General features: G+C 45.7%; 1 protein-coding gene across 5 annotated transcripts in view; it reads right to left on the bottom strand.

Annotated features, from left to right (window-relative positions):
* MBOAT1 (membrane bound O-acyltransferase domain containing 1) overlaps positions 1–19,259 on the bottom strand; it is a 111,725-nt gene extending 92,466 nt beyond the window's left edge. Inside the window, exons 1-2 of one of the 5 annotated variants that reach the window (XM_061398745.1) lie at positions 18,935–19,011; positions 5,951–6,047 (exon numbers count right to left, since the gene is read on the bottom strand). In XM_061398745.1, the coding sequence (XP_061254729.1) occupies positions 5,951–5,971 (21 nt within the window). In that variant the 5' untranslated portion in view covers positions 5,972–6,047; positions 18,935–19,011. Of the gene's footprint in view, positions 1–5,950; positions 6,048–18,934 lie in introns of all 5 variants that reach the window. The other 4 variants (XM_061398750.1, XM_061398748.1, XM_061398747.1 and 1 more) reach the window with 4 other exon arrangements.
* Positions 19,260–19,943: the final 684 nt, after the last annotated feature.

Here is a 19,943-nt window from a genome sequence, read left to right as displayed (position 1 = left end):
CTAATATCCCACAGGTACAGCCACACTGCTGGCTGTGAACATACCCAAACTAACTAACCCCGCCTCTTCATTGATAAGAAGTAATGTTTATCAGATAAAGAGTGGTTCCTATGAGAGGTTCTTTCTCACTTCCTGGATACACTAAATTTACTTATATTTCAGCTTGGATCCACTCTTTCCCATTTCACTACAGTCAAAAAAAAAAAAAAGTTTCCCCCACCCCTCCCCTAGCTGTCATCCTTGTCTTTACTCACTGCCTTCTTCTGCCCCATCTTTTCTGTCTTGAAGTACTAAATTTTTTCATCCCCTAGAATCCTCAAAATTGAGTCTTTTCTTACTCATCACCAGATACTAACTGAAAACTCAACTTCCCCTCCAAACACCACCTACACCCACCTCACTTAATCTCAGTGCTGTGACATGAGCACTGAGCATGTATTGTTCCCTCTGAGCTTCAAAAATGTGATGGAAGGGGTGATGGGGAAGTGACAGCAAGCAGCATGCACATAATTGATGAACAGTTTACTAAAATCTTCCCCATGGATCACCCGCCTCATTTGAAATTCAAACCACTCTTAATGTACCTATAATAGCTCATTTTACAAATAAGGGATCAGGCTCAGAAAGCTTAAATAGGTTGGCCAAGGTCATGTGCTCCCGTCAAGTCCGACTCTGCAACTGCCAGGCTCCTCTCTCCATGGAATTTTCCAGGCAAGAATACTTAAGTGGTTTGCCATTCTCTTCTCCAGGGGATCAAAGCCGCATCTCTTACATTGGCAGGTGGATTCTTTACCACTAGCGCCCCCTGGGAAGCCCCAAAAGGTTACACATCTACAAAAGACTGGCTCTAAGTCTAAAACCCAGCTCTTCAAAGTCTACTGCAGCATTGCTCCTACTACAACTGAGCTAGGGTGAGTTCACAGGACAGAAGTCAGAAGGAAACACAAATATCAATTACACAGCCTGGGTCTAAAACGTGGTCGACTTTTTACAGCTTGCCCTCCATAATTCTTTGAGAAGAGTTTTTTGCATGAATTCTTTTGGCTTAAGCAATAGACACTTAGAATGGTTCTGCTGAATGGGCAACTGAGATGCAGAATAGCACTTTCAAGGTCAAAACTTAATGAGGAAATACCCTCAATGAGCAATGGCTAATGCCTGGAGAGTTTCGTTCGGAGGTGGAGGTGGGGGCTTGGGGGAGGGGGGTTCTGCTGTTTTATGTTACAAGACGAGAAATACTTATCTTACTAAACAATTATTTGTTCATGAAAATCACCTGATGAGGAGCTGGAGGATTCAGGATAAACCAAAGTTCTTTGCGTCTTTACTGAAAGTGACTTAGATGCATGCAATGATGTTAATAAATCTGACTTTAAAGCAAAAGTGAATGTAAAGAACAAACACGTACCAGGGTAACTGTGTGTTTCCTTTTCATTCTTCTGGCTAGAAAATTCTCTAAAACCACACTGGTCCCAGTGTTCACAGACACGGCACAAGTAATGATCCTTGATTAAAAACAAAAAAGGCAGGGACTTCCCTGGTGGTCGAGTGGGTAAGACTCCACAATCCTCATGCATGAGGTGTGAGTTCTACCCCTGGTCATGGAACTAGGTCCCACATGCATGCCCCAACTAAGAAGTCTACACGCTGCAACTAAAGATCCCAGTAAGACCTGGCACAGCCGAAAATAAATAAATATTTTTTAATTAAAAAAATTTTTTTAATTAAATAGCATTACGTTTTAAGTATAAACTATGTTTCAGAACAGCTTTAAAGAAAAATTGCAAAGATAGTACAGAGAGTTCTCCTATAGCCTAACCCTATTTCCTTTATTATTAGCATCTTACATACAAAGGTTTCATGTGCCACAGTTAATGAACCAATATCCATACATTAGTATTAACTGAAGCCTGCTCTGTATTCAGATTTCCTTAGACTTGCCTAATGCTCTTTGTCTGCCCCAGGACACAACACACATTAGTTGTTCTGTCTCCTGAGACTCATCCTGGTTATTAAAATGGACACACAGCCTTGTGAAGATACTAAAAAACATTGAACTGAACACCTGAAATGGGTGAATTGTAAGGTACAGAATCCCAGATTAGAAAGAGGACATTAGTTGAAAACCTCGTGGAATTCAAAAAGTCTGCAATGCGTTTAACAGTTATCAGTGTTGATGTTTTACTTTGGACAAGGGTACCTAATGAGGAAAATTGGGGAAGGCATATACAAAAACTCTTTGTACTATCATTACAAATTTTCTGTACATTTAAAATTATTCCAAAATAAATTTGGGATTTTTTTTTTTAATTACCATAGAACGTGATCTATTATTATGAAGCAAAGAGCAAACCTTAGACGGTATACCAGTTGCTTCTGGAAATATTGGTGAGACTCTTTTTTTTTTTTTAAGTTTTTCCTATTCATTTAATCAGGAAGCAATATCATTGGGTACTCATTATCTTATGTTACAAAACATTGGAAAAATGGAAAGAATAGGAAAAACGCATAATCTGTGCTTTCAACTGTTGTTCAGTCTAGGTGGGGTGATGGGTGGTATATAAGTAAATACATGCAAAACAAACATGAACTATGTATAGATGCAAAAGATGTATGTATAACTAGATAGTTAACAACAATTATAATAGTGAGATAAGGTATGCCATTAGGATATTTGAAAAGTTGTATATAAATTGGTTTTTTAAAACATTACTTCCTATTTTTAAATGATTGTGTTCTTAAAGCAATCATTTTATAGTTCTTTGCATTTAGTGCAGCCTTTAGAAATCATAGAACACAAAGAATGAGTTACGACACTTCCCAGAATCTGATGGTTTTCTTTTTTTTTTTCTCTTTTTTTTTTTTTTTTTGAGAAGGGGACTGGGGAAAAGAGGATACCCCAGGCCAAGAGAAAAGCATTTATAAATGATCATGGGGCATATTTTAATAAGGAATAATAATAATGATGTATTTGATAAATAGCACTGTTTTCTTTTTTTTTTTTCTTCCCAAATCTTCCCACCCTCTCCCTCTCCCACAGAGTCCATAAGCCTGTTCTATACATCAGTGTCTCTTTTGCTGTCTCGTATACAGGGTTATCGTTACCATCTTTCTAAATTCCATATATATGTGTTAGTATACTGTATTGGTGTTTTTCCTTCTGGCTTACTTCACTCTGTATAATAGGCTCCAGTTTCATCCACCTCATTAGAACTGATTCAAATGTATTCTTTTTAATGGCTGAGTAATACTCCATTGTGTATATGTACCACAGCTTTCTTATCCATTCATCTGCTGATGGACATCTAGGTTGCTTCCATGTCCTGGCTATTATAAACAGTGCTGCGATGAACATTGGGGTACACGTGTCTCTTTCCCTTCTGGTTTCCTCAGTGTGTATGCCCAGCAGTGGGATTGCTGGATCATAAGGCAGGTGAGACTCTTAGTATTTTCATTCAAGCTAAAGAGAGGATACCTATAAAATGACATGACAAAGGAGTTCTCTGAGGCCATCAAGTTCAAGGCCATCTTCAGGAAATGACATGCATCAGTGGCACACCCCTGATACGGTTACCAAACCAGCATTTTATGGTCCTCTTTGATCACCACCATTCCACAGTCTGCAGCTTTGGCCACCTTTAGTCAACTCTACTCAAGTTTACTTTCTTTTGTTCAGGAACCTTCAATTCAGTTGTCCTTATAACCGTTTTTCCTGCTCCTTTCTAACTATACCATATCCTCTAGAAACTTCGCAATAGAGAACCAATCTTGATACATATAACTCTAATAAATACTTGGGGGTTGCCAAGCATACAACAGACGGTGTTCCAGTTCTCATTAAAAAAAGTGGTCAATTTCTAAATCACTTTGACAGCTTACTATTGTCCTTCAGTGTCTCTCGAAGTTTCAAATAGCGAAGGTGCACAGTCATAATTCATTATTGCTCAAGACAGTGAAATTGGGCCCCACCTTGTACTCTGATGAAAAGATTACTTTTAGTTTATAGCCTCCTTTCAGCCTTCTTTTAAATTAAGATAACAAACTAGCCATCAGATAAAGGTATCTATAAAGACACTCTAAATACCTCTATAGAAAGATAAAACACGTAACTCAAGATTTGCAACTAGGTCAAGCTCACTATGAAACTGAGGTAAATGATAACTCAGTAAGGCTCAGACTACAAAACAGCCTTTCATTATATCCTTTTTGTAAACTCCACCCCCAGACCCCAGTCATTAAAAAAAAAAAAAAACACGTAAATTTTCTTTTGTTGTTCTTCCCTCCACAGGGTAGAGAAAGTGGACCTCTGAATACAATTTGAAATCCAATTTGATTTGCTTCCTTTTGAACCTGCAGGCAAGTTAACACTTACTGTTTGGAGATGAATGGGCAATTTTCTTTTGGGATAGAGAAGGGAGGAAAAGCAGCTCAACATCCCTAGTAAACAAGAAAGAGAAGCTCTTTTTCACACACAATTACACCAGTATGTATTTGTGCTTCAGATTCACTTTTACTTTGAAGTCAGATTTATTAAAATCATCGCATGCATCTAAGTCACTTTCAGTAAAGATACAAAGGACTTTTGGTTCACCCCGAATCCTCAGGCTCATCAGGTGATTTTCACGAACGAATAATTGTTTAGTAAGATAAACATTTCTCTCCTCAAACATGTGAACAAGAAATAGAAGCTCTTTTCGAATAAATTACTCTTATTTCCAGAGCAAAGCACACAAACTTCTAAGGCATTCTGACCGGACTCTAACAAGGAGGTGGAAGCAAAGCAATTCCAGAGCCCTGAAGTTCTATTCACTTCAGCCAACACGCGTGGAAATGCGCACACTTCGTTGAAAGAAATAAGAAAGGAACATATACAGGTGCAATTCTTTGAGCTTCATCCACTGAAAAGGAAAAAGAAAAGGGGGTCTTCACCCTCAAGAAGAGTTCCTTTACAATCTGAAACCAAGCCTTCCCTCTGCTGTTGAAGATCTTGGAATCACAGAATTTTAGAGCTGCACTGGACTTCAGGAGCATCGTTTCTGGCAGATGGAGAGAGCAGAAATTCTGGAGACGGGCCATGGACCTCACGTCTGAGAGAGGCAGAGCCATTTGAATCCCTGGGCCACAAGGAACAGACGATCCTCAACGTCCTCAAGCCTAAGTCCAGAGTGGATCTCTCTCCCTCCCAGCAGAAACTGGAGGCAAACCCCATTCTGCCCCTCCTCCTGAGCTCTGCACTCAACCGCCCGACCTGTCCCACTGGAGGGGGTCCTCACTCTACACATTCCTGGGGACCATGCCAAAGTGGAGGACCCCACCCGATTCCATCACCCACCCCCAGCAGCGTTTTTCAGCCTTGGCTAAAGGACGAGGTCACTCCTGGAAGCACAGAAACAGAACTCTCAGAAAAGGCAGAAAGGAAGTCGGCATTGCAAGAGCTCCGTAGACACAGATATGAATCAATTCCTAGGAGACACTGTTTTTTTCTCTTTTTTTTTTTTTAAAGAAGAGTGGAGGAACCTACGCTCTCGCTTATATCAGAAAAGACAAAAAGATTCCATATACATGGATGTCTCCCCTACCTCTCAAAGGGTGCCACTGGCTGCCAGTGGGGAGGGAATGTGAGCAGCTTCAAACTAGGGGGATGGGGGATAAGTGGGGGATCACCACTGGGACTGACCTTTCATCCTACCCCCCCTTTTCTGCCTTGTGATTCTGACACTAAATACATAAACTACCTAGTCAGAAAACTAATTTCTTAAAATCTGTATTTACACAAAGTAAAAACCCCCCAAAATGAGCTAATCAAACACAAATCATGTTCAATTAAAACAGATAAATATTTAAAATAAGTGAAATTAAATTTTTAGAAAGACAGAGCAACAAATCATGCAGGGGTGGGGATGGGTGGGGGACGTCTTCGGAGGAGACGTCTCAACCCAATGACACTCACAGTTAAACCACTTCGTGACATTTCACAAGATGACTTTTGAATTTAGCAACTTCCTCTAGGCCTTAGCAACTTTATGTTGTACGTACCTCTGCCGACTCTGTTTCAGAAAAGAAGCACAGAATGAGGAATGAGACAAAAGCGAGGGGGGGACAAACCACAGGATTTTTTAATTACTTGTTTGAAATATGAATTTAGAACTGAAGAAAACTTTTCCAGTATGACCCTGCTCTTTTTTTTTTCAAATGAAACAATAACCCAAGCTTTGTGTTGTTCTTTTGGTAGATAAGCTGGAGTATGGAATATTTTTAACACTAAGATGGTTGGGAAACCCTCAGCACCAACCCCCTTTCCCACCCCCCAGAAATCCTAGTTCAACACTTAGAGATGCTTTAATGCCGTGTGGACTTTCAAAAACATACTTCAGAGAAGATTAACCACTGACAACAGTTATAAGCAGAGCCCTTCTACTATAAGGAAGTTGGTAAATGATTCACCAAGTACATATTTTTTGGCCAAGTAAAAACCCATTACAAATGGGTTAATGAGTTCATCTTGTGGCACATGGTCATGTAACTGAGCCCTAAGGGATAGTGGTCTTTTAATAAAGCCTATTTTTAACCAGTATAAACTATGTGAAGGTAATTTTCCCATTGATTATTCTCTATCCTTTTGCTTTTCTGGCAAAACTACTAGAAATTGTCATTAATAAGTCTGCAGCAAGTTTTTCCTTTGTCTTATTTACTGAAAGGGTTGACTTACTTAAAATAGAAAGCTTCTAAAAAGTACACAACCAAATACTGTGATTAAATTACACAGACTGAATTCTTAATTTTTTTATAAGTTGCTGCCACAAAAAGATATTTCCAGATTGTATCTGCTTTGATATAATCTTTTCATGAAATTTTTTTTATGAATGTAATTCAGAGGCCATGCTTCAAAAATACTTGAGAGTACTGGGGTATACTGTACTTTTTGTTTAAGTGACTTGACTTCAGACTGGGAAAGGGATTTCTACATATTGTCCACACAAACATGAAACATTCTGACCCCCCCAAAAGATGATAATATCTGCATTTATGATATTACTATATCATATAGTAATAGATCTATCTAGGGTAATAGATCTATCAACTTCACACAATGAAAACAGGAATGGAGAATGTTATACTTACACAATCCAAGATTCACATTTCACTATCAGCAACTGGGCTGTTAATTAACTTTCGATCAGAAATTAGGCCTATTCAATCTGAAATGCAGGGTCCAAATAGGAAATAGGTAGGCCTAACCCAGTGGTTAAAGGAACTGGCCCCTTGGTTTCTCATCACTTAGTCATCCATTCCAACGCAAATATGTAAATAAAATTCCACTACAATGGAATCAAGTGTGTTTAGTTTTTACTTCACACGCCTAAGCATACCAAGATGACCACGACTCAGCCTTAGTCACTGCCCACAGAGAAAGTTCATCTTTTCTCAGTGCCTTTGCTCAGTTTCCTCTTCCTGGCATATTCTGCCTGTCCCCCCGGCCCCATCCCTGCACTTTCTCTCCTGCTTCTAAAGCAGGAACTCCCAGGAAGAACACTCCCCACACACATCATTTCCCAGAAGAGGCCCAGGGGTCCTGAGGCCTGGGCGCACACATTTTCTGTAATAATTAAGCATACTGCATTGTAAGAGTTTACACATGCTTATAAATCTGCCTGCTAGAAAGCACAGGCCCTAGCTCATCTCTGTATCCCTCTTCCAGCCCAATATTTGGTAGCCAGTGTTCAATAAGCAACTACAGAAAGAAGCCTCTCAGAGCGAGGCAGGGCAGAAACACCAAGAAATATCTGAGACACAAGAGGCACCAGGTAAGGAAAGAATGAAATATTGCCATTTGCAGCCACTTGGATGGACCTAGAGTATATCCTACTAAGTGAAGTCAAAGACAAATATTATATAATATCATTTATATGTGGAATCTAAAAAATAATACCAATGAATTTATATACAAAAAAATGAAACAGACTCACATAGAAAACATTTATGGTTACCAATGGGGAAAGGGTGGGGAGGGATAAATTATGCGATTAACAGATACAAACAACTATACATAAAACAGATAAGAAATAAGGATGTACTGTACAATACAGGGAACTATATTCAGTATCTTTTAATAACCTACAATGGAATAGAATCTGAAAAATAGATATAACTGAGTCACTTTGCTGTACAGCTGAAACTAATACAATATTGCAAATCAACTATGAATTTTCTATTTAAAAATGACAGAAACAGACACACAGAACCAATATGCAGACCAGTAGAAACACATATTGTTGTTCAGTCGCTCAGTCACATCCCACTCTTTGCAACCCCATGGACTGCAGCATGCCAGGCTTCTTTGTCCTTCATTATCTCCTGGCGTTTGCTCAAACTCACGTCCATTGAGTTGATGATGCCATCCAACCATTTCATCCTCTGTTGCCTCCTTCTTCTCCTGCCCTCAATCTTTCCCCGCATCAGGGTCTTTTCCAATGAACTGGCTCTTAGCATCAGGCGGCCAAAGTATTGGAGCTTCAGTTTAGCATCAGTCCTCCAAATGAACACTCAGGGTGGTTGATTTCCTTTAGATATGCATATACAAAGTCAATAAACATAACTCTTTGGACTACTGTCATAATCCTTCCCCCCGCAAAAGAGGTACATGTGATATGGAGAGAGTGCTGTGGAGAAACAAAGAAAATAAAAGGGGGGTCATTTGGCCCTGGGGAAGGGGGAGTCTATAAGGGAAGAGGGGAGAGCAAGGCCTGGGTCACAGAAAGCAGACAGGAGGGGATGAAACAGGAAATGAGCATCAGGATGAGGGCTACTGCCTGCGAGAGGGGAAGTGTGAACAGAAGCTGGAAGGTGTAAAAGACACAGGGGATCTGGGCCACAGGAAAGCACTGTCTGCTGCGCTGACTATACAGAACCCAGGAAAGCATGCTGGCATGTAAGGAAGTGACTACAGCAAAGCCTGCAGAGGCCCAGGTTCAAGTCCTGCCTCTGCCCTCGCCCAGCCCTAGGGCTGCAGGCAAGTTACTGAAGACGGGTGAGTGCTTAGTCGCTTCAGTCATGTCTGATTCTTTGCGACGCTATGAACTGTAGCCCGCCAGGCTCCTCTGTCCACAGGATCCATGGGATTCTCCAGGCAAGAATACTCGAGTGGGATGCCATTTCTTTCTCCAGGGGATCTTCCTGACCCAGGGATCGAACCTGCGTCTCCTGCATTGCAGGTGGATTCTTTTCCATTGAGCCACTGGGGAAGTCCCACTGAAGACCTGTAAGCCTGTTTAAGCATCCAGCATGTGGAGTTGCTGGTGTCTTTAGGGCAGACAGGTAAACTGAGGCCAAGTCAAGAAGAAACACATCTTGTTCCATGACAGGCAGGCAGAAGCTCCAGGACCCACCAGGCCTCTGCCTTAAATTCCAGAAAGCATATGGCCACACCCCCCTTCAACGGTGGTCAAATCAGGCCACCGGACTGTGACACCAGCCAGCACTGGCCATTCCTGCCAGTACCCCCTGGACCTACCCGAGTCCCTTAGGATAGAGTCGTCATTCCTCCCACACACAGGGCTGGACTAAGGAACATTGCCCAACGCCACCCACCCTGTCCTCTTTATTGTATGGAATTTGGGGTTTATAATATAGTCTTTCCCTCAATACATCTCACCGTTTCATTATGCTCACGCTAAGTCAATTCAGTCATGTCCAGCTCTTTGTGACTCCATGGACTGTATCCCGCCAGGCTCCTCCAACCATGGGATTCTCCAGGCAACAGTACTGGAGTGGGTTGCCATGCCCTCCTCCAGGGGATCTTCCTGACCCAAGGAGCGAACCTGCGTCTCTTGCATTGCAGGCGGATTCTTCGCTGCTGAGCCTCTGGTTATTTTAAAAGCCGCCTTTCATCTCCCAAAAGCAATCTCTTCAGAACCACAAAGGCTCTTTCCACTCTCTTTGTGAGCAGCTCCAAGAAAGACTGCAAGGCTTAGGGTCAGTTGCTGGCCATGGCCTTACCAGGCTCCTGGGCCCCCAGGGGGCACTTTCCCTGCCATGCCGAGCAACCTGCCTCTCATCCCCAGCCTCCTGCAGGGTGTGCACACTTGCAGCTAAGGACTTCTTCCTCCGCTTCCATGATTCATGTTCGCACCACTGACCTCCCTCCCACTTTTGACCTCTGCTCTGCTCCGGAAACCTCAGAGTCTTCCCAGCTCCTTCCCTCAGCTCTCGGCCTGGTGGGAGAGCTGTCTGCCCCCAGTGTCTGCTTTCCCATTTTACTACCACATGGGCAAGGAGAGAGAAGAAAGTCACTGCTTGTCCAGACTCCCCCAGTGCTGCTCTGGACCATTTTTCTTCCACCATCCCCTGTCATTTAGCAATACACTTGCAGACTAAAAGCCCTAAGTGTGTGTAAAATCAGCCAATCATGTGAAAGTAATACCTCTGCCCTTATTTATTAGCCTGAATAGAAAGAACTCTAAAATGGCCGTTTTTAAGAAAGCATTTGAGTGCATTTTGTTTGGTCTTGTATTCATGAAGTGTTCTGTTGTTGTTCAGTCACTAAGTCGTGTCCGACTCTTCCTGACCCCATGGACTGCAGCACGCCAGGCTCCCCTGTCCCTCACTATCTCCCGGAGCTTGCCCAAGTTCATGTCCATTGAATCGGTGATGCCATCCAACTATCTCATCCTCTGTCATCCCCTTCTCCTCCTGCCCAATCTTTCCCAGAATCAGGGTTTTTTCCAGTGAGTCAGCTCTTCACATCAGGTGGCCAAAATATTAGAGCTACAGCATCAGTCCATCCAATGAGTATCCAGGGTTGATTTTTCTTAGGATTGACTGGTTTGATCTCCTTCCTGTCCAAGGGACAATCAAGAGTGTTCTCCAGCACCACAGTTTGAAAGCATCAATTCTTAAAGTGTTTAATTAGCACCAATTATGAACTGGACCCCTAGGATGGGGCTGTTGGAGGGAACGGGGGTGGCAGGCACCAAAAAAAACACAGCAGGTATGTTCTGCTCCCCTCATCAGGCTCAGCTGCTGCCTCTTTCTATAAAGGGGGTAGGAGAGCTCCTAACACCCTTCGAGAGAGGCACCATCCTTCCAGCCAGGAAGTGCCTCCCCTCCAGACCCAAGTCCGGCTCCTCCTAACCCTGGGTAGGATGCACCCTGCAGAGCAGCTGGCCGAGAGCCTGAGAGCAGAGCTGGTCATGCCCTGTCTGGTCCCTCCTAGTTGTCAGCATCCACCAACCTCCACATTCCTGGAGAGCTTCGGTACCACACCTCACATCCCCGGGCACCTGGGGAGCTTCAGTGTTTACGAGGACAATTCCTCAAACCCCCCTAGTTCCTGGGCTTGCTAAACTGAATCAATTTCCATTCCTTCTCCCAGGGAAGCTTTGCTAGGGATCTTCAACTTGAATACCCCGGCGCCTGGCTCTCTCACTTCCCCAGCACCTGCTCCTCAAAGTCCCTCCAATCTCCTAATGTTTCCCTTCTCACTGTCACCACCTCTAGCTACTTGTCAGCATCTCTCAACACCCTTACTTCTTAACGTCTCAACGACTTTCCCTTCCAACTGTCTATTTCACTTTTGCTCTGAGAAGGCGCTGCTGAAAGAGAAAAATCACAGACTGGCACAAATCCTAACACTTTTGACTTTCAGTGGGTTGATTATACCCAGCAACCCATTCAACTGACCCCAGGCAGCTCCTTCTCTGCTCCCCTATAAAGACCACCTGAAACATCTGCTCATCCTCAAAACCCCGGCTTCACTTCCATCCCTTCATCCCTCAGCCATGACCTCCCACCCCACTTCACAAGATGAAAATCCTTTCACATTAAACCCTTCAACACTTTCCCTTTGATGTGAGCAATGCCTCTAAACTTCTGTTGTCAGGAGAATCACCTGGGCAGCCCCTTCACTCGGACAGGTATTTGGACTCACTAGGCCTGAATCGAATCCCAGAAGCATACACGGCAGTAGATTCAGATGCTGGTCCATCCACCAGATTGGAGGAAAATCAGTCTAGGACATGGATCTCAAACTCCAGCCCTCGGGCCAAATCCAGCCCCTGCCTGTTTTTGTGTGGCCTGCATGTTAACTATGTGTTTTTACATTTTTTAAGGGTTGTAAAAAAAAAAAAAAAATCAAAAGAGGAGAATTTTGGACTTTCCCTTGTGGCACAGCAGATAAAAATCCACCTGTCAATGCAGGGGACACAGGTTTGATTCCCTGGTCTGGGAAGATTCCACGTCCCACGGAACAACTATGCCCATGCAATTCAACTACTGAACCTGTGCTCAGGAGTCCAGAACCACACCTACTGAGCCTGTGAGCTGCAACTGCTGAAGCCCAAATGCCCTCGAGCCCAGCTCTACAAGAGAAATCACAGCAGTGAGAAGCCCCCACACCATGACGAAGAGTAGCCCCCAACTAGAGAAAAGCATACAGGAAGCAACGAACACCCAGCATGGCGAAAAATAAGTTTTTTTTTTTTTTTTTAAAGAAGGGAATGCCACAACCCATGTAAATTACATAAAATTCAAATTCCAGTGCCCATAAATAAAGCTTCAGGAGAACACAGCCAGGCCCAGTGATTTACATACTGTCTACGGCTGCTCTGAAGTGACAAAGGCACAGTGACGTGGATGCCACAGACTGCCTGCAAAGCTGAAGATGTTTGCTGTCCGGTCCTTTATATAAAAAGCTTGCCGCCCCCTGGTCCGCAGGATGAAGTGCAGACACCTCACCAGAGCCTTCCAGCTTCTCTGGGATGTAACCCCCGCCCCCCTCCCCAACCTACGGTCCCAGAGTCTTCACAAGCGCAGCCGCACCGCCACTTCAGTGGGCTCAGCGCCTCAAATGAAGTGCAGTTTCACACTTCCCCGTTTCTGTACGTGCTGTTCTTTCTACCCACCTTGCCACACAAACACTTCTTCGTCCTTCCAAGACCCAATTCATGTTCCTCCCCACCCGTGAGATGCTCTCTGACAACCAAACCTCACCCGACTCCCCACTGCACTAAACTCATTTGTATCCCAATTATCTGTACACAGCAGTGATTCTCAAACTTCTTGCTCCCAGCACCACCAGGAGGGCTCATGAGACCACCCTCTGGCTGGGTCTGCCCCGCAGAGCGGCGGACGGGGTGCCAAGCAGAGAGAATGGACATTTCTAACAAGTTTCAAGGCTGATGCTGCTGGCCCAGGCACTGCACAGAAGCAACACCAGTTGACTTCTGTGTCCCCCGCCCCAATCGCTAGTGAGTTTTTTGAGCAAGGGCCCAATTTTATTCACTTTTGAATCATCCCAGCCTCACTTGGTTCCAAGAATTCCTGGAATACGGCAGAAACTCAAGATTTGCTATCTGTGGTCTAACCTCATGAGCTTCCTCCTGGGAGTCAATGATTTTCACTCTCAGACAATGAAAGGGAAATTTAGTGGGGAGAGGAGATCTGGCCTTGCAGGAACCAGTGAGGCCAAAGAAATAAATGAAAGTGGCTCTCTGCAGGACCGACGTTTTCTGGCCTGCCAAATGCATCCTGAGCTGGGGTCAAGCCCTAGGGTGGAGAGCAGATGGTTCAAATCAGAAACCCAAGGGTACAGCCTGGAGGCACCACCAACAGGGGGGATGTTCAGTGGCGGGCCCTCTCCCTACAAAGGCCCATCCACTGTCCACTTGAAAAACAAGATTCTCTATATCAACATCTGATCACATACACCATTAGCATGGGCCTATACTGTTACTAATGATAAACATTTGTTGAGTACTTACTACTTGTTTGGGCTTCTCCTGTGGCTCAGCTGGTAAAGAATCCGCCTGCAATGTGGGAGACCTGGGTTCAATCCCTGGTTTGGAAAAATCCCCTGGAGAAGGGAACGGCTACCCACTCCAGTATTCTGGCCTGGAGAATTCCATGGACTGTATAGTCCCTGGGGTCGCAAAGAGTCGGACACGACTGAGCGACGTTCACTTTCACTTATTACTTGTTTAGAATACAAAGGGAAATAAAACCTGACCCTCAAGAAAACTTTAGTTTGAAACTCAGCACACAAATGTAGAAGGACAGCTAACAAAGTAACATTTACTAAGTGTCAAATACAAATGGTGTCAAAGGTAAACAGTAAATTCTACAGGAGTCCAAGGTGTCCTGTGGCTTTCCCGTCTCCATTCCACTAAGGTACCACGTGTAAACCTCAATCCTAAAGGAAATCAACCCTGAATGTGCATTGAAAGGACTGATGCTGAAGCGCCAATACTTTGGCCACCTGATGCAAAGAGCTGACTCACTGGAAAAGATCCTGATGCTGGAAAGATTGAAGGCAGGAGGAGAAGGGCAACAGAGGATGAGATGGTTGGATCTCACCCACTCAATGGACATGAGTTTGAGCAAACTCTAGGAGATAGTGAAGGCCAGGGAAGCCTGGCGTGCTACAGTCCATGGGATCGCAAAGAGTCAGACATAACTGAGTGACTGAACAACAGCAAACCTCTATTAGCACCTACACCGGTTCATCAGGACATAGTACTTGTATATTAATATTTATGTGGGTCTTTTGTCTCCTTTATAGGTGTATAAACTCTTCTAGGACAGAAACCTTTTTTTCTTAATCCTTATATTACTACAACCTGACCAAGTCCCTGGCATTACAAGTGTGAAATAAATATTTAATAATGACTGTGGAATGTGAGTTAAGCCTTTAACCAAGGGCAAGCCTTAGATAAGACAAGAATTGAGGGTTGGGCTTTCCACAGACAGGCAAAGGAACCAACCAGGTGACTGAAAACTCCAGGCAGGTAGAGAAACTTTATGGTCAGAGGCTTCAGGGTCAGACTCTTTGCTACCCCATGACTGTAACCCGCCAGGCTCCTCTGTCCGTGGAATTTCCCAGGCAAGAATACTGAGTGGGTAGTCATTCCCTTCTCCAGGGGATCCTCCCAACCCAGGGATTGAACCTGGTCTCCTGCCCTGCAGGCAGATTCTTTACCATCTGAGCCACCAGAGACACGGGTAGGAGCATCATACCCGCATATCACCATGAGTTGAGAAGGCCAGGCCTTGAGAGCTAGTCTTCACTAGCCTTTTAAACTGTAATACAAGCCTATAGGAAGAGGCCTAAACCTTGACAGCTTTAACCTCGGAAATCACTTCCTAGATTCTTATCTCCTGGTCTATTTTTCCTTTGCCCCTTTTTTCTGCTGATGTCAATTAGGGGGAAAAACTGAAATCCAGACAAAGAATCCTAATTTAATAATGAATTGATACTTTATGCAAATACAGACAAATTTGGGGGGTTTCAGTTGGTAAAAACGTAAGTCTTGGCACTCAGAGTTCCCCAAATTGCAAAGTCCTTAAAGCCAGGAATTCCTCCTCTTGCACAGCTCCTCGGATATGATCAAGTGACACACACATTAGGAATGTCAGCATTCTGGTAGCTGAGTCCATTTAGGACTAGTTGAGTCCTAGTCCATTCGAAGGCTGGGACAGTTTAAAGATGGATCTTGTCATAGCCCACAACCTAAACAGAGTGGAGAGGGCATGAACAGATGATTTAAACAGAAAAGCAAATAAGAAACAGAAAAGCTCCCTGCCCAAGCTCCACATCTGCTCAACAGAAAGGAACTCATTCTAGAAACACAGTTTTCAACAAACTCATGTGTGAGGCACCTGTGAAGGCCCCTACATCCTCCATTTCCTATACTCTGGATCTGAACTGCTAGGCTCCAAGTCTCTAATTAAATAAGATGATTTTGCATTTAACCTCTTTCAGAGGAGTCCAGGCTAGTCAAAGTCCCCATAAACTAAAACTAGAGACTTTTCCTGAGTGTAGTTGCAACGCACATGGGCTCCCCCGAGGAGCTAACAGAACAGATAAATGGAAGAATCGGATGAAAAACAGAGCTCTTCACTCACATAGTAGAATGCTCAGCAGATATCTCAGGTGTTGCAAATAATAAACGACTTGACCCAGGGAGACCTAGAAGCCAAAGACATTCTCACAAGTGCAATCAATTCAGAAATTAACAAACACATGTGAAATGCTAAAATATTAAGGAGAGGATTCACTGCCGCCTTTAAATGGTATATGAGGCACTACTTGGGCAACTTGAGATATGTTTTGTCATTCTTGGCAAATTGCAGGCCAATAAGAAGGTACTCTTTAATGGGCCAGGAGCAAATGTATATCAAGGACTGGGCTCTTAGCCTAGGACTGTCCTCCAGAGCTGGCTCCACATTTCTCGTCCCCTTTCTGTGGCCCAGGAGAAGCCCCTCAGACCACTTCACCTAGGTGCTCTAGGCCAGCCACCCACCAGGGGCCATGGCAAGAGATGCAAAGGTCAGGGGATGGGGAGCAGAAGGGCCAAGTTCTCTGCTTCGCCCCTGCATCCAGCAACAGGACTTTCTCCCTTTTCCCCTTCAGCGCCCAGTCTTGGTACATGAACATCCTTTATTGGCTCCTATAGTGCCACCCACAACTCTTAAGTAATTCAGGGAAGTTTCTTCATTATAAGCCATTGAGTTGAATTGTCTCCTGCCAGGCCCCTGCCTGATACAAGGACCGTAGGGCACTTTACATCTATATAAAATGTCTCAACTCCCAGAGGTAGGTCCTTTGCCATCTCCCACATTACACGTGAGGACCCTAAGGCTCCAGGTTGGTAGAATACCAGCTGACGGTCACAAAGGAAGATTTCTGGCAGACCAGGAATTACCCGCAAGTCAGTCTAACATCTAAAAGGCCCTTGAAAGTGTGAGGGAGAAAAACACATCAAGCTTCCAAACCCTCAAGCCACAGTTTCGCCTCAAACCACATTGTTTATGGTTTGGGATTCTCCCTCAGCCTAAATAAGCCAGCTGGGGTACTGCCCTTTATGGGTGTCTTCCACCAAGAGTCACTGTGATTGGACCCAACTGAAGGGCAGTAGGGCTCCCTAAGATCTAAGAGATCACAGGTGTGCCTTCCTTGTCTATAAGCCCACATTTTTCCTTCAGTGTACCCCCAAATCCCTCCCCTCTCAGTCTTTTGTTCTTTCTTATAAATTAAAACCAGGATTCCTTTGCCAGACATCCAGGAGACTCAAGATGAGAGTGGAGGCAGTTACAGGGCACTTAATAACATCCATCCTAGGTACCTCTTAGCCATCAGTCTCCAGGATCTATTAACAATCTCTCTTTCCATACAAAAAAAACCACCCTCCCTGGATTCCTCCATTCTCTAGTTGTGCTGTTCTGCTGCAAATGGAAAGTGCAATTAAATTGTGATGGAGGGTAGAGGGGTTAAGTATGAAACAAACTCCCCAGAAAGGAAATTCGGCTCTGAGTTAGATTTCATTTCAGGGCTAGAGAATTTGCTGCTATTGCTGCCTTTGCAGGTCCCTGGCAGTCACTACATCCTCACTACAAGAACAGGCACTGGCAGCTGAAAAAAAACCCTCCTGACCTTCGGGATTTCACAACTGATGAGAAGGCAACTGTCGGATCAGGTGGAGTTCTGAATCAAAGCCTCAAAGGGGGCCAGGTAGAGGGTGGCTCGGAAAACAGTCTGAGTAAAGCAAACATCCAGCTCTCACTTCCTCATTGCTGAAGGAATGGGAGTGGGAAGTGCAGCAGGTATGCTCTTGTGTGAAGGAAAGAATTTTTAAAGTTCACTAGGCAACAGGTGACTTCCCCAGTGGCTCAGACGGGAAAGCATCTGTCTACAATGCGGGAGACCGGGGTTCGATCCCTGGGTTGGGAAGATCCCCTGGAGAAGGAAATGGCAATCCACTCCAGGACTATTGCCTGGAAAATCCCATGGGCAGAGGAGCCTGGTAGGCTACAGTCCATGGGGTCGCAGAGTCGGACACAACTGAGCGACTTCACTACTATTCACTACTAGGGAACAGGCAGAGGAAGAAAACTGGGTGAAAACTCAGCAGGAAACAGGAGTATGCAGGCCCTCCTCCAGGACGCCTTACTCAATTCCATTTAAATAACATACAGCTGACCCTTCAACCACACAGGTGTTCATCTGCCTATAATTTACAGACAGCCTCTTGAATCCTCCGTTCCTAGACTGCAGATTTAAGCAGCTTCAGTACTGGTACAGCGCTGTAGTACTTACTATTGAAAAATATCCACATATAAGTGAATCCATGCAATTCAAATTTGTCTTATTCAAGGGTCAACTGTGTATTTACTGGCTCACTACTAAACACAGGGCAGATCTAGCCTGTAGCATCTAGAGAGACCAAAAAAATGGGTTAAGAGCCTCAACGCTTAGAAAAATTTCTTACCTGGAATTACTGTTTGTTGCTATTTTCAGTTTCCGTCCAAACACCTGCAGCAGCCTCTCTCTTCTTCCAATAACCTATCCTACTAGGGAGCCTGGACCCTCGAGGACGGACTGACTGAATAAACCACAGCCCTCGGAAAACCACAGCATCCTGTGTCCCTCCTCCCTTGCGGATAGAGATCGCACGGCACAAAATAACTGTCAACCCGATTTTCCAAGCCTCGCTGCCCGAAAAACCCGGGTCTCTCATCCCCAAACGGTAGACTACTGCTTAGACATCACTCAGGGTTACTTTCTAAGTAGGCTCAACTAACTTAAAAATAATGAAGACTTGAGTGCAATGACAGAAGGAACACGATTTCATTTATCAGAAGGCTTTAGAACTGGCTTACAGGAAAGGAGGCAACCCCAAACTTCAAACAAGACCAAAAAAAAAAAAAAAGTTTATTCGAACCTGCTGTGCAGGGTATACACATACTTACAGGAGAAAAACATCAACTCAAACAAACAAAACTCCACCTGTCTAGTCTGAAGCAGGGAAATCTGCTTGGGGGCGGGGACGGGAGGTAGATAACATCCCCCTCCCCGCTTCCCCCGGCTTCCCTCCCGCTCCGACTCGGGGAGGGTGCCTGCGCTCACGCCCCAGCCGCGGCCTGGCCGCCCGCCCGCAGTTACCTGGTCCAGCGGGATGCCCAGGAGCTCGCTGAGCGGGTGCAGACAGGTGGAGCCCGTGGTGCGGTAGGCTCCGCTGCCATCCTGCATCTTCGGGAGGAGCCGCCCCCAGCCCCGGCCCCCGGCTCGGCGTCCTCCTGCCCGAGTGCGCGCAGGCGACCGTCCCGAGGGTAGCGCGCGGCCGCCAGGCTCCGGGACACCGAGCTGCGAGCCGGAGGACGAGACGCGGCGCAAAGTCTCGGGGCGCAAAACTTGGCGTTCTGCGCTGCGGCTACGGGCGCGGTAGGAGGGCCGCGGCCCAGCGCGCTCGGCTTCCCGCTCCCCTCCTCTCGCCGCTCATTGGCCCGGCCGCCCGGGACGGCCCGGGAGGCGGGGGGAGGGAGGGTTGAGTGGGGACCAGAGCCCGGCCCCCCGAGCGCCACCCGGCCCGCCCTGCCCGGGCCGCGCGGGGCGGGAGAGGCTGCCACGGGCGCCGCCGCCTTGCCCCGCGCCCGGCGTTGCGCAGCCCCGGGCGGGGGTGGGGCGGGAGGAGCCAATGCTCTTCCTTCTCCGGAGTTCCCCGTCCTCTCCCCGCCACCCGAAAACGACCTCCTCCAGGGTCACCCAGGCGGGCGCCTAGAACTCGGGAGCACCCTGGCCACACCCTGTTTTGGTTCCGCCGCAGTCTCAGCACCCCCGCCCTCCCGGTTCCCTCTCGGGTGAAGGTTTCCTGCGCTTTCCCCGCGGCCAAGAGTTCATCTGCCGGGGGCTGGAAACCCAAGGACACCCCGATGCTCCCAGCCAGCGCCCCATCACCCACCCCTTAAGGGGAGAGTTTCCTACACCCTGGGTTTGTGTCGCAGAAGCTCAGAAACTAGGACTGCTAGCTTCTGACCTTGGATGTCCGGCCCCCCGCGGACTGTAAATTCTTTTTACTCCTGTAAGAAACGATGCTACTGCGATACTGTGTGCTCTCTGATCACTGTTTTGCCAGCACCGGTTCTAAAAAGGGGTTACCTGGCCCCCTTTGTCC

Source organism: Bos javanicus, chromosome 23, assembly GCF_032452875.1.
Source record: "Bos javanicus breed banteng chromosome 23, ARS-OSU_banteng_1.0, whole genome shotgun sequence".
Lineage (NCBI taxonomy): Eukaryota > Metazoa > Chordata > Mammalia > Artiodactyla > Bovidae > Bos > Bos javanicus.
This window is presented reverse-complemented; position numbering and strand designations above follow the sequence as displayed.